This window comes from Cetorhinus maximus, chromosome 25 (assembly GCF_964194155.1).
Source record: "Cetorhinus maximus chromosome 25, sCetMax3.hap1.1, whole genome shotgun sequence".
NCBI classification, from domain to species: Eukaryota; Metazoa; Chordata; class Chondrichthyes; order Lamniformes; family Cetorhinidae; genus Cetorhinus; species Cetorhinus maximus.
The window spans coordinates 43621731-43637128 of record NC_135903.1 but is presented as its reverse complement, the minus strand read 5'-3'; the positions used below and the strand labels follow the sequence as shown (position 1 = coordinate 43637128).

General features: G+C 44.3%; 1 protein-coding gene across 5 annotated transcripts in view; it reads left to right on the top strand.

Annotated features, from left to right (window-relative positions):
* The window catches only part of LOC144668087 (1-phosphatidylinositol 4,5-bisphosphate phosphodiesterase delta-3-like), an 82496-nt gene extending 80492 nt beyond the window's left edge, over positions 1-2004 (top strand). For all 5 annotated transcript variants that reach the window (XM_078529858.1, XM_078529861.1, XM_078529862.1 and 2 more), the window contains one exon: positions 241-2004. In XM_078529858.1, the coding sequence (XP_078385984.1) occupies positions 241-329 (89 nt within the window). In that variant the 3' untranslated portion in view covers positions 330-2004. The remainder of the gene's footprint in view (positions 1-240) is intronic.
* Positions 2005-15398: the final 13394 nt, after the last annotated feature.

The following is a 15398-nucleotide window of genomic DNA, read 5'->3' as shown; positions in this document are numbered from 1 at the left end:
GCACCCAACGTAATAGCTTTATCTTCATTGTCACAAATAATTAACATGCAGCTAATACTGTGTGATGTTACCTCTGAGATTAATAAGGTGGCAATACAGCAGGCCATGTAGAGTGGGCTAATGTGATATACAGGCACATCATCAGCCCTTCCCCAACTCCCAGATTGCACTCCAGCACCCCCACACCCCTGCCTCACGCTGTGTGGCCCATTTAATTTATGTTTCTGTTTGTACCCACAGGCTATCGACACATCCACTTACTGTCCAGGGATGCGGCCCCTCTCTCACCAGCAACTCTCTTTGTCCGGCTCAAGATTAAGAATGTATAGTGTGGAGTGAGCAGGGACACACTCACATTCTGACTGTGTGACATGAACTATAACCAGGACCCACTCTGTGCCCCTGCCCAGTGCCAACCACAGCAAGTCAGGGGGAAGTGCGGCTGAAGACTGGAGACTGGAATAGAAATGATATTGTTGCCTTCCTATCAATGGGCCCTGTGTACAGTAATACTGTTTCGCTATTTTAAAAGATTAACACGACTGAGCTCCATGTTTTAAATTCGGTGCACATTGGTAGATTAGAATATTGGGTAGTGTATTTTTACAGAATTATTTTTACATTGATGATGCAGAGCTTGAAATCTCCCCTGATTTTCTACAATAACGGTTTTGTCTTTGTTCAGGAACTTGAAACGTAGGGTTATATAACACCTTTAGTGTGCCACTGAACATCAAAGGAAGGGGTTAGGGAGGATTAGGATGGTATATTTTAAGTTTGAGCAGAGAGAGAGCAGAAGGCAAGACCATAGGCTGATCAGCAAACATTGAACTGCAAAGCTGGAGGACATGGCACTGAGTGTGGAGTAGAGGGAAGAGCATGAAATGTAGAGGAAACATAGGAACAGGAGGAGGCCATTTAGCCCCTCGAGCCTATTCTGTCATTCAGTGTGGTCATGTCTGAGAGTGGTCTAACTCCATATACCCACCTGAGCTCCATATCCCTAAATATCTTTGGTTAACAAAAACCTACCAGGCTCAGGTTTAAAATTAACAATTGATCTAGCATCAATTGCCAGTTTTGGAACAAAATTCTAAACTTCTACCACTCTGTGTGTGTGTGTGTGTGTGTGTGTGTATAGGAGTGTTTCCAAATTTCAGTCCTAAAAGGTCTGGCTATCATTTTTAAACTCTGCCCCCTAGTCCTAGGCTCCCCAACCAGCAGAAATAGTTTCTCTGTAACTACCCTATCAGTCCCCTTAATATCTTTAAAACTTCAATGAAATTCCCCCTTAACCCTCCAAATTCCAAGGAATCTAACCCTGCTTTGCATAATCCCTGCTCATAGTTTAACCTTTGCAATCCAAATATCATTCTGGTAAATTTAATCCCTATTCCTACAAAAGCCAGAATATCCTCCCTAAAATGAGATGTCCACAACTGCTCCCAGTAGCTCCAGGTGTGGCCTAACCAGGGATTTGCGTAGCTGAACCAATCTTCTACCCCCTTGTATTCTAGTCCTCGAGATAGAAAGGCTAGCATTCCATTAACTGTTTGGATTATTTTTTGTACCTGTTCATGGCATTTTAATGATCTGTGTACATGGATGCCCCAAGTCTCTTTGAACCTCCACTGTTTCTAGCTTTTCATCATTTAGAAAGTGCCCTGTTCAATCCTTTTTAGGCCCAAAGTGCATTTTCCTGTATTCAAATCCATTTGCCACAGTTTTGTTCATTCACTTAATCTATCAATATCTCTTTGGAATTTTTTCTTTCATCTACACTGCTCACAATGTCACCCACATTTGTGCCATTGGCAAACTTAGTTATGTGGTTTTCTATCCCATCATCTATTAAATATAGTGAATAATTCAGGCCCCCACCCAGATTCTTGCAGGACATCACTAGTCATATTCTACCTATTAGAGTATCTGCCCATTATCCCTTCTCTGTCTCCTGCTAATCAGCCAATTACCTAACCAGGTTCAATACTTTGCCTTCAATCTCATGTGTGAGGTGTCAGTTGTGGCTCAGTTCATAGCACCCTCGCCTTTGAATCAGAGGGTTGTGGGTTCATGTCCCACTCCCGGATACCAAGAACTGTGATTGTACTCGAAAGAGTTGCAATCTGTGACTGTTGATAACTCGAAAGAGTTTCAATCTCATGTGCTCCAACTTTAGCAAACAGTCTCTTACCAGGGACTTTATCAAGTGCCTTTTACAAGTCCATCCATAGACATTTCCCTGTCCATTGCTTTATTCGCCTCTTCAATCAGATTCATCAGGCATGACCTACCCTTTACAAATCCATGCTGGCTCTCTCTGTTCAGCCACCTCTCACCAGATCCCTCGACCCCACCTTCTCACCTTCTCCTCAATTCCTACTCGCCCTTTTGATGCACCAGATTGCCCCTTTGTATGTAAGTTTTTCTGACTCCCTTTTTTGCTCCTAATTTTCTCATTTTATTTGGTGTCCCATGGGATTTGAACTGTTTGCCGCAGGGAACATTTTTGTCAGGTTCACTTCCGAATCTAAAATAACTCCAACTAGATCTCCTCAATGTCTCTGCTTCTGCAAAGAGAGCACAATTTCATCTTCCTTGAACATTCCTTGGGATGTAGACTCCTGATACTTGGATTCACCAAAGTTGCCTCCTTTTCCCACAGGGCAGTGTTTTACTTCCTGTTCCCAGAGAGGAAATCTAATGCAGCTTGGAGTTGTACTGCGAATGCAGCCCACACCTCACTGGCCTCAAACTATTCCCAGACTAAAACCAAGCTGACACATACATGAGGTTATAGTGCAAGGTGCGGTTTCCTACTATACCAGCTTAAAGCCTGCCCTGCCCTGACTGTACCTTGGGACCAGTAACTATTATACCTCATCAGAATGAAACAGGGATGGAAAGGGTTAAAGTGGAAAAGGGAAATTGGGATTAGGTTAGGGTAGAACTTTTTCAGCTAACTCAAACATGATGGGCTGTGCAGTCCCTTTCTAGACCAGAGAGTTCTACAATTCTTTGAAAACATGAGGACAGGTTTCGCAGCCTCAACTTGTGTTTACTTACATATAGAATATTAAGTGTTATCTAAAGAATGTGTTTATCTACCTTATCAAATCATTTATTCATCTTGGAGAGTAACTATTCCCCTGTCTGGGGATTGCAGAACAAGCAGTTGGAGCTTGGCCATTCAGGAGTGAAGTCAGAAACCACTGCATTGCTCAAAGGGTAGCAGGAATCTGGGAGTCTCTCCTCCTAAGACCTGCTGAGGGTGGGGAGGAGGTGAGGGGGAGAAGGTGGCGGGGAGGGGCGGTATTCAACTATTGATTTTTGAAATAAAAGCAGAAAGTTCTGGAAATACTCAGCAGGTCAAGCAGCACCTGTGGAGGGAGAAACAGAGTTAATGTTTTCAGGCGGTCACCTTTCATCAGAACATTGATAGATTTTAGTTAGGCAAGGATATCAGGGGTTACAAAAACAAAACAGGAAATGGGGTTAGGTTACAGATCAGCCATAATCTAACCAAATGGTGGAACAAACTCAAAAGGGCTGAATGGCCTCCTCCTATCCCTATAGTACATTTGTTGTGAGCCCATGTCCAACTGAGGACAGTGCAGATAAAGTCGTGATAGAGAGTTGGAGCTTCCTACAGAGAGCCAAGCTGCCTTACTGGCCTGATGGGTACAAGTGCCATCTGGCCCTGAAGGTTGGAGTCTTGGTCTAGGCTACATTAGGTGGTTCCAGACGGTGTTGCAATTGGTGTGGGTGTCAGGACAGAGTTCGCTTGTGATACCCTCTGTGGTCAAATACTGTGGATCATTCTTGAAGAGTTGTCAACGTACCAGTGGGTAGGCACTGGCTGTGTCATTGTACCCAATGGAAAGGCAGAAGAGAAACACAAAGAAAAGTGAAAACACAGATGAAGATTAAATGAATGATTTGAGTAGAACAAAGAAATTGATTAAAATAAGATTGAGCTTAATATAAATATGATAGACTGTGAGACAGTCCTGGAATGTAAAACACTGTAATTTATAGAATAAATTATTAACAAGAACAATAACTGCTTGATGTCAGTCAGTGACATAGCTTTGTTAAAAAACAAAATTATTCCAGCACCCCTTACAGTTGGGGTCACACCTGAGCAGGTGTGAGGTGGGGAGCAGGATGGGGGTGTGCCTGGAAGCGTCGAAGATGAGTTTTAAGCACGTTTGAGTTGAACTCTGTGCCCCACCTCCTATCGAGAAGGGTTTGTCTGACCCGATGAAGAATATTGCAAAGACATCAGATTATCTCAAGCTCAGGTGAGCACAGAAATCACCTGGGTGTGGCTAAAACCAACTTTTGTTTTCTGACAGTGATTTAATCAAGTGGGCTATAGTCTTGCTTTCTTCTGAAATGTTCTTACACTCGATTTTGCTTCTTGCATCTTAGTGAATCCCAACTCCTCATATTTTCAAGATCCTTACCTTTGTCTTGAGATGAAGTTTTTGATGAAATGCCCAGGAAGTGAACTGCAGACTGGAGGCAGCTCATCAAGTGAGGCCTGCAAAGACACTGCCTTATTTGAATTTCCAATGTGAAGTTGCAGTTGTGGATCTAAGACCAATTGGGTAGATTTCTTTCAGAAAGTAACATTTTACGATACAGTAAATGAGTAATTTGAGACATGTCATATGGTGAGTGAGTGTAGCATGTTTAGGAGGAACAGGTGACTTTGTTCCTATAGCACTCTCCTTGTCTCATGCCTGGCTCTGTTGTAGACTAACCCGATAAGAGATTTATTGCCTTAATTAGTCAACAGCTTCATTATTAGTAAATTATGCAACTACCAGGATGGTAGAAGATGAATATTGATCTTCCTTAGTTTAGCAATCTCTATGTTCCTATTGCCGGACTGATGATTTGTTTCTTAGCCTGCACTTGTTCTGTTTTAAACATGTATATTGGAAACACATTAGAAAGCTTCTGATTCTGGGCTACAGAGGAAACATTGATATTTGCCTCCTTTACAGAATGTACCTAATCTATTGACTGGTAGCTTTTCCTATGAGTTCATTTCCATATTTCTAGAATCTGTGGAAGTTTATTTAGTGACTTTTCTCTTTCAGGAACACCTTCCTGGAGAAAGTTCTATTCTCTTTCCTGACATGACTTTCATTTAACCTGCTGGGCTTTGTTGCAATCTCTCTCTCTCACCTGCTGCTGATAGCTCCCTTTCACATTGTTTAACAACTATCTTCAGTTTTACTACAGGATGATGAAACGTCTGTTTGACTGACAGTTGGGAATCCACCACTCACTGAGCCACTGCATTAATACCAACAGTGGCGGGATGAAGCCCTTAAGTGGGCATTAATTGCCCACTTAAGGGTCTCAATTGGCGGCTGGGTGGCTAGGCCATCCATGGGCCTTCCCACCATTGGCTTAAACAGGCTGGAGGTGGGAAAGTGGTGCTGTCCCCACCCACTACCCTTCTGCCTGATTAAATGCCCCCTCCAGCAAACTCAATATGGGGAGAGCACAAGATTCTGCCCTATGTTCAGTGTTCAGCCAATTTAATTCACTCCACGTGATATCAAAAAGCAGCTGAAGGCACTGGTTACTGCAAAGACTATGGGTCCTGACAATATTCCGGCAATAGTACCGAAGACTTGTGCTCCAGAACTTGCTGCACCCCTAGCCAAGCTGTTCCAGTACAGCTACAACATTGGCATCTACCCAGCTATGTGGAAAATTGCCCAGGTATGTCCTGTCCACAAAAAGCAGGACAAATACAACCTGGCCAACTACCACCCCATCAGTCTACTCTCGATCATCAGTAAAGTAATGGAAGGGGTAGTCAACAATGCTAACAAGGGGAACTTGCTTAGAAATAACCTGCTCACTGATGCCCAGTTTGGGTTCCGCCAGGGCCACTCAGCTCCTGACCTCATTACAGTCTAGGTTCAAACATGGACAAAAGAGCTGAACTCCCGAGGTGAGGTGAGAGTGACTGCCCTTGACATCAAGGCCGTATTTGACCGAGTGTGGCATCAAGGAGCCCTAGAAAAACTGGAGTCAATGGAAATCAGGGGGAATATTCTCCGCTGGTTGGAGTCATACCTAGCACAACGGAAGATGGTTGTGGTTGTTGGAGGTCAATCATCTCAGCTCCAGAACATCACTGCAGGAGTTCCTCAGGATAGTGTCCTCGGCCCAACCATGTTCAGCTGCTTCATCAATGACCTTCCTTCCATCATAAGGTCAGAAGTGGGGATGTTCACTGATGATTGCAAAACGTTCAGCACCATTCGTGACTCCTCAGATACTGAAGCAGTCCATGTCCAAATGCAGCAAGACCTGGACAATATCTAGGCTTGGGCTGACAAGTGGCAAGTAACATTCGTGCCACACAAGTGTCAGGCAATGACCATCTCCAACAAGAGAGAATCCAACCAACGCTCCTCGACATTCAATGGCATTACCATCACTGAATCCCCCACTATCAACATCCTGGGGTTACCATTGACCAGAAACTGAACTGCTGGACTAGCCACATAAATACTGTGGCTACAAGAACAGGTCAGAGGCTAGGAATCGTGTGACAGGTAACTCACTTCCTGACTCCCCAAAGCCTGTCCACCATCTACAAGACACAAGTCAGGAATGTGATGGAATACTCTCCAGTTGCCTGGATGAGTGCAGCTCCTACAACACTCAAGAAGCTTTACACCATCCAGGACAAAGCAGCCCTCTTGAGTGGCGCCACATCCACAAACATTCGTTCCCTCCACCACTGACGCACAGTAGCAGCAGTGTGTACCATCTACAAAATGCGCTGCAGGAATTCACCAAGACTCCTTAGACAGCATCTTCCAACCCCAGGACCACTGCCATCTAGAAGGACGAGGGCAGCAGAAAGATGGGAACACCACCACCTGGAAGTTTCCCTCCAAGTCACTCACCATCCTGACTTGGAAATATATCGCTGTTCCTTCACTGTCACTGGGTCAAAATCCTGGAGCTCCCACCCTAACAGCACTGTGGGTGTACCTACACCACATGGTCTGCAGCGGTTCAAGAAGGCAGCTCACCACCACCTTCTCAAGGGCAACTAGGGATGGGCAATAAATGCTGGACCAGCAAGCGAAGCCTACATCCCGTGAATGAATTAAAAAATCCTATTCTACATCGGCAATGTTATAATGAAACAACTTTGGCCAAATCAACATTAAGTGAGGATTCACTGTATTCCAATACTCTCCTAGCCAACATCCCAACTGCCACACTGCGTAAATATGTTCCAATCCAGGATTCTGCTGTCTTTTTCCAAACTTGCACAAATCATTTGCTCATTACCCCAAGTTCATTGACCTACATTGATGCACACTCCATCAACACAGCTAATTTAAAATAGTCATCCTCGTGTTTGGATCCCACCATCGCCCCATCCTTCCCTGTCTCTGTAACTTCATCCAGCCCTACAATGCTCTGAGAACTCAGCGGTCACCCAACTCTGTCTTCATATAGTGCAATCCTTCTCTTTGATGCCTGTATATGCAAAAAAATCACATCAAAAACAATAGTTTCTTTGATCCATATGGGCCCACGTCACCTCCGCTAATCCTTTTGAGTGCTTTGATTCGATTTTTAACTAACTGGTGCCAATTTCTCTCCTGCAACAAGGGGCTCCTCCACTTTGAGTGTTAAGAATATTACATGGAGTTACATTGAATTCTGTGTGTCCTGGTCTCAGCCCTCATCATATTTCAAGGACATTAGAATCTTTTCCTAATAAGCCTTGCAAATGATATTAATCAAAAGGTACCAATAACCACAACAAGAAGTTGTCTATATAGCACCTTCAAAGTAACAAAATGTCCCAAAGCCCTTCATAGGGACATTATAAATCAAAATATGACACTGAGCCACAAAACCAGATATTAGGGATGATGGGCAAACACTTGGTCAAAGAGGTAGGTTTTAGAGTGTCTTAAAAGAGGTAAGTGATGTAAAGAGGCAGAGAGGTGTAGGGAGGGAATTCCAGAGCTTCGGATTTAGGCAGCTGGAGATGTGGCCACCAATGGTAAGAACATAAGCAATAGGAGCAGGAATTGGCCACTCAGCCCATCGAGCCTGCTCCATCATTCAATACGATCGTGTTGATCTTGGGCTTCAACCCCACTTTCCCACCCACTCCTGATATCCCTTAATTCTCCGAGAGATGGAAAATCTGTCTATCCCAGCCTTAAATGTAAAGGTGGAATGATTAAAGTTGGGAATGCTCTAGAAACTGGAATTAGAGAAGTACAGGTATCTCCGGGGAAGAGGGGGGTTTGTGGGGAGGCCAAGGATGGATTTGAAAACAAGAATAAGAGCTTTTAAATTGAAGTGTTACTTAACTGTGAGCCAGTTTAGCTCTGTGAGTCTAGAGGTGAAAGAAGAATGACATTTGATGGGAGTAGGGACAGCAGAGTTTTGGATGACCTCAAATTTAGTGACGAGTTTGGGAGACCAGCTAGGAGTGTGTTGGAATAGTCAATTCTGGAGGTAACAAAGGCACGATTGAGGGTTTCAGCAGATGAGCTGGGACTAGGGCAAAGTTGGGTGATATCATAGAGGTAGAAAAAGGTGGCTTTAGTGACCGCATGGGAATGTGATTGAAAACTTATATCAGGGTCAAATATGACACTGAGGTTGTGTAGAGGCTGGTTCAACTTCAGACAATTGTCAGGAAGAGGGGTGAAGTGGTGGTGAGGGAGCAGAGTTTGTGGGAGGGATTGCCACACACCAGAATCCTTAACAAAAGCAAAATACTGCAGATGCTAAATGCTCAGCAGGTCTTGCAGTACCTGTGGAGAGAGAAACAGAGTTAATGGGCAGAATGCTCCCCTCCTGGCAATGGTGGGATCATGGCGGGTGGGGGCACTGAATTTGGCGTGAATGCAAAAATCAGTTTCCCGCCGGCGAAAGAATGGTTTGGAATTTTGTTCTCCCAATTTTCAAGGCGGGTCGAGTTTCCCACTGAGCAATGTCAGGAACCTCATCTGCATTCATTAGCATCTCATGAATGCTCATTAAAAGGCCAACTCACCAGAATTGCGTTCCCTCTCCTAACTAAGTGCACCACCAGTGGATAATTAGAACGGTCTGTTTTATGACTTGTATATATGCGGCGCTCACCTGGCGAGCTTCACTTCATCCATGGCTTGGAGGTCAGTAAATGCTGCTTTCACCTTCCTTTCACACTGTTACTGAGAGATATCGGGTGCCTATAGCACAAGCTGTGCCAAGGCTGGGCACCGGAGGCACGGACAGAGGGGAAGTGTGAGATGGGGGCAGGACTAGGGGTGGGCAAGATACAGAGGGGAAGAGTGAAAACCTGTCTGGTGGTAAAAGTTAAAAGGCTGTCCGGGGAAGGCTCAGAGACTGTGCTGGGGCTGAGGTCACGCTGTTTGGGCATATTTAAGTGACTGTCCTGGGCCATTTTAGAGAGCTCTGCTTGGCGCACATGTCTTGGTCCTGGTCTTGGGTGGGGGATGCCTCTCTGGGCAGTGACGGTCATGCACAGAATGGTGCTCAGGATTGCGGTCAGTCAACTAAGGCATTTAGTCCTGGGAGTTCAAGGCATGGTATTGGGAGACAGAGGGCACAATAACATTCAGGGGAGGCATCTGGACTCCGTATGGCAGTAGCTGAAAAGTCACTGGGTGGGCATTGGATAGTCACATGGGAGGGTCTCAAAAAGTAAGGGTGTATGTGGCCTCGAGAAGGGGAGAAGTCAGATCAACAAAGAGCATGGGGACCTCAACATTGAAGGGATCAGTGGGGAGAACTTGAATATCCACATGTACAATGGTGGGGTCTATGGTAAGAGGAGGAAGCTGGGTAGTTACAGGAAGAATGAGAATTAGGAGGCGGTGACGATGGAGGAGGATGGGAGGAACTTGGTGGATGATGGGGGAGGTTGGAAGCTGGTCACACTCATGCATGTAATCAGCACCATGTTCGCACTCTGAGCAATGACACAAAAACCAGCTTGAGAAAACGATATGGAGAGGGGCCAAGGTGTGTGGGAGGAGTTCAGCACACTATTTTAGGCTAATTGAAGGGGCACCCTATTAAATTCCTGCCAAAGCCATGGAGAACATGGCTAAGATGAGTGCTAGACTCAGGTGTCAAATGCACAAGGAACGAGTTTTGCTCCTTAACTAATGGTGCACACTCAGGCATGAATCCATTAAGTTTTGGTGCTGCAGTGCAATTGGGCTTAATGCCTCTGATCCTCACAGAGGCATGTGAAAAGGGAAGAAGGATAAAACAATCAAGGGCCATGGCTGCTCCACAGAAGCTAAATGGAGCCTACAAGCCTCAATATTCATGACATACAAGACACTATGCATGTTTACATACATGACATAAGTACAAGGCTATGGTATCTATAGTGTCAAAGCTATTGGAGGTGAGCTGACAAGAGCTTAACTGAAGGTTATAGCACATGGCTGTGTTCAACCTAATCAAGACCCTTGTTGTAAATGCGCAGTCATGTCTGAGGGGGATGCTCAGCCACCTGTGGACCTGCAGGATGTGCTTCACCTGCAAGGGATGGCCTGGGGATGCCATGTCTTGACTGAGGACAAGTCAAAGGCTTGAGACTAGATTCCTGGCTTGGAGACAGAGGGAGACCATTCAAGGGGAAATAGCAATGATTTCTCAATTGTATTCGTTCCTGGTTACAAAGAGGAGTAGAAAATACAGGCTGCAGGCAATGTTGCCTTGTTGATAGCTGTGATTAGGATGTGGGCACATCACTGATTGATTTGGCTTGGGAATCCAATTGGCCTGAAGAGCAAGAGCCAGTCGGGCTCCAGGAAATCCAAGATGCAGATGAGGAGGAGTGAAATCAATGAAGATGTGTGGTGTGATCAAGGGCCTACAGAAGACGCAGCTCATACATGGAGATGAGTGGCAGGCAGTGTGGCAGGTGCCTTCGCTTGTCTAGGGGTGTGGTAACTCACATTTGCCACCTCCCCTGTGAGTACTTCATGCTGTAAGGACATGAAGGTCGTTGCATGCCGGTTGCTTTGAAGGTGACCGCCACATTGAACTTTTTTACCAGTGGACCCTTCCAAGGTCCACCGGGGTCCTTTGCAGAATCTCATAATCGGTGACACACAAATGCATAAGGGAGGTGACAGATGCCCTTTTCAATAAAGCTCACCACCTTGTGAAGTTCCGCATGGATGAAGCAAGCCAAGCTGCCAGAGCTGTGGGATTCGTTGTGATCTCTGGTTTCCTGAAAGTACGGGGCACCATTGACTGCAAACATGTGGCCTTGAGAGCTCCCTGGCAGCAGCCTGTGAGATTCATATATGGAAAAGGGTTTCACTTTTTGAACATCCAGCTAATTTGTGATTACAGAAAGCAGATCCTGCATGTTTGTGCTAGGTACCCAGGGAGTTCACACGGCTCTTACACCTTGACTCACTCACAGGACCCACAGATCTTTGAGGGACCTTAGCACTTAGAGTGTTGGCTCCTCGGTGATAAGGGGTACCCTCAGAAGACTAATGGCTAATGATGCCTGTTCGCCACCCACAGAGTGCATCTGAAACGAGACACAATGCAGCACATTCCACCACAAGGTCCTTAATAGAGCAGCAAAAGATTGGCTTTCTAAAATGCATTTCCGATGTTAGGACCAATCAGCCCGCGCTCATCACAAAAAGTGTCGCACGTCATTGTTGTTTGCTGTACCCTGCACATCCTTGTGCTGTAAAGGAGGGATGTGTTGCTTGAGGGAGACATTGAGGGGTGAGGCATCTCCTCGGATGAGCAGGACATTGAAGGAGATGGCTCTGAAGAGGGTGAGGATTTAAACGAGCCAAATGAAGATGTCATTGTACGGGCATGGCGCGGCAGGCGTGACAGTGACAACCTCATAGCTACAAGATTTCAGAAAGATTAAGGTGAGTACAACTGTCATCATGGAAGTTTCCTTCAGCCTTCGATGCATGGGATACACCAACACATTCATTCTCAGCTTAAAGGTCAGAAATCTCACAATGATCATGGGCATAGCATTCATCACCTTCTGCCCTAATGATGGGGTCATCCTTGGAAGGGAGCGTAGCCTTGGTAACATGTGTGCATACATGTTTAAGAAACGCCACACAGTATGGTCCTTTCACCCATGGCATCACCAAATCAATGTGTATGGCGGCTTCTAAGCAGCTGAAAAATCAAATCACACAGGGATGCACTCATGTCAGTGTGACACCAGCTTAGTGCAACAGCCCAACACAAATAACATTCTTCAATGGTTTGTGCTTGGACATCTCATGACGGAGCAGCATCCGAAGAATGCCATGTTTCCCATTGCCAGTTCTCACGAATGCATAATGCAGAGGGATCATCTTGCTACTGACCCCCATTGCTTCACATATCAGGACGCAGTAACATTTAACATCATACACCCAAAGCTGCAAGGTTTGTTGGCATTGTCTTCACAGGGAATGCCTCACCAGGACAATTATTTGATGAGTACCAAACACTCAGGACCCTGGTATAGGTGGAAACCTGACAAATCTCTGTCCTGGAAGACCTTTGCATTAGTGAGAAACATGGCCCAGTCAGTATTGGCACAGCAGCCAATGACAACATCTTCCCATCATCGACCCTGCTGAGTTCTTCCCTACCTCAAACGTTTGTTCGTTTTTTGAGAGTATTTAACCTCCAAATTCACTTACTCAATATAAATTTGTCCTTTTGACACTTTAACCATTCAGGCAATAGGAGACAATTTAGTTATGTGCCTCCGGAAACATTTATTAAGCAACAGAAGTTATACTTTACAAAGCTAGGCAGCGATTTTGCTGGCTCAACGCAGTTCTTGTTTCCTGATTTAGCTGAGGTGTGAGGCAACAGGGGGTCTGCACGCTCTCTCTCTCTCTCTCTATCTGTCTATCTCTATAGTCCTCTGGTGTTCTGCATTCAGCTGACAAGCCTCCTTCAGTTTCAAATTCAGTGAGTGTCTGTAGCTCAAAGCAGGTGCTTTTTAACTCTTTCTAAACCACAAGTCATGTGCATGATCTGTGGTGTTACTGATTCCTGATTGGCTCTTGTGGTATATGATCAGGCCCTGAATAGTTTAAGAGGTGCATGATCAGTCTCTGATTGGTTGCTTGATGGTGATGGTCATCTACTGATATCATTTCCTGTTGTCTCCTGATTGGCCCGCTAAGGTGTCAATCACTCATGAAACTGTCATTATAGCTTTTTCTATCATTTCATTAAATTTTACAACTTTCATCTAAGATAGTGAGGGCTTTAGGATACTTTAGCTGTCTGCTCATTGAGATGTTTAGTACCACCAGACTCATAGGTCCAGATATCTTAATGGTGTATAGGTATCAATATCATATGTCCTGTAGAACTCTCATTAAGACAGGCATATGTCAGGGTGTTTTGGTGGAGAGAACTGCTTTGTCATTGTATTTTTGTTGTTGTATTTGCCAGTGCTTGGTATAAGGAGTTCATTAAAAATACAGAGTGGTGCATAGCCTGACAAAAATTACAGTTACAGAAATTGCAATAAGTCTATATAAAACACATATAAAACCAGTGCTTAAAAGTGATTGGTATGCTAAAGCTAAGGCAGCAAGATTCACTTAAAAATATAACATTTGACACATTCAACTAATAAATATTCCTAAGTAATAAAAGTCAAGAGAACTACATAGCTACAAAAGTTAATTGCAGGTCTTAAATTTAAACTTACAGAATCGAAGATGATTAAATTTTGTGAAGGGAAGTGGCTGCTTCTTGTAAAACATCACAAGTTAAACTACACTACTTTAAGGCACAAGGCTGAATGTTTTAACACTTGTCTTTCTTTGTACAATAGGCTTTTGAATTTAGAGAATACAAACTGATAGGTTTGAATTGCTAGATGGTCCCAGATCAGAACTGTTCAATCTTGGCATCACTGCCTTGAGGCCGTATGTTTTTTCTACTTATCATGTGTAAGTGTGATGCTAACAAAGGCCAAGTCATGTGATGTACTAGTGCCCCACACTTAGACATAATATCATATTGGATTAATATACTTTGATTACTTGATTACTACTCATAACTAAACTATTAATTGTGAATAATTATTTTTGGGAAAACCATACCTTCACAAACTGGATTTTTCTTTTAAAATTTGGGAGGACATTGCATTATTTCGACACATGGATTGTTTTTACTTAAATGTCATAAGTTCTTCTTTGGACTGGGAGCAACAATGCCTTTTCCAAGAAATCACCTGATCAGCATGGTACTTGAGGGAGGATGAGCTGTGTGCTTGTTTGCATTGCAATGACTTTAATTTTGGGGGAAAAAACTGGTTTAAAGGCAAAAAGCTAGTGGGTCACTGGAAATCACATGACAGGGGTAAGCTTTAAGTTTTGGTCTTGTGTTTTTAGGTTCAGTTGGGACTTAACTGAGAAAATAAAAGTTGACCAGCTCGCTTTGTTGCCTTGTCTTGCCTGAAATAAAGTTGCTGGCAGTATCCAGCTACGAATCCTCCACTCTGTGGAGCTTGTATTCTTTTTATAAACTTGAGAGGCTGAGACACGAGGGATTGACCCAACTATATTATCCACCACACCGAAGCTCTGTTGGTGAGAATCTCCAGACATCTACAGGGACCAACGGCCTATCTTCACACAAGGTAGCTCCAGATTGACAGTGTTGAGCCCCTGCGGACTTTATGTTTTATTTTATAATGCCTATCCTCTAAAGCCCATCTCTGCAGAGAGACCTATCTGTTTGCCCTTTGTTTGTTCATGCATGTGTGTGCTTGTGTGCTGGGTTATTTTTAAAAGGGATACATAGCTATACTTCCAGGGTACAATTGTGTGTCAACCAGTTCTTGCAACTTGTTTTTGAAACGGAGTTTTGTTTTGTAACAAATCAATCTCTCCCCATACTCCTTGAAACCCTTAGAGTCTAGAAATTTATCTATTTCCCTCTTAAATATATTCAGTGACTTGGCTTCCACAGCCTTCTGTGGTAGAGAATTCCACAGGTTCACCATCCTCTGAGTGAAGAAAGTTCTCCCCATCTCAGTCCTAAATGGTCTAACCCATATCCTGAGACTGTGACCCTTTGTTCTAGACCCCGCCAGCCGGAGCAAACATCATCCCTGCATCCAGTCTGTCCAGCCCTGTCAGAATTTTATATGTTTCAATGAGATCCCCTCTCATTCTTCTAAATTCCAGTGAATAGAGGCCTAGTCGGCTCAATCTCTCCTCATATGACAATCCTGCCATCCCAGAAATCAGTCTGATGAACCTTCACTGCACTCCCTCTATGACAAGTATATCCGTTCTTAGGTAAGGAGACCAAAACTGCACACAATTCTCCAGATA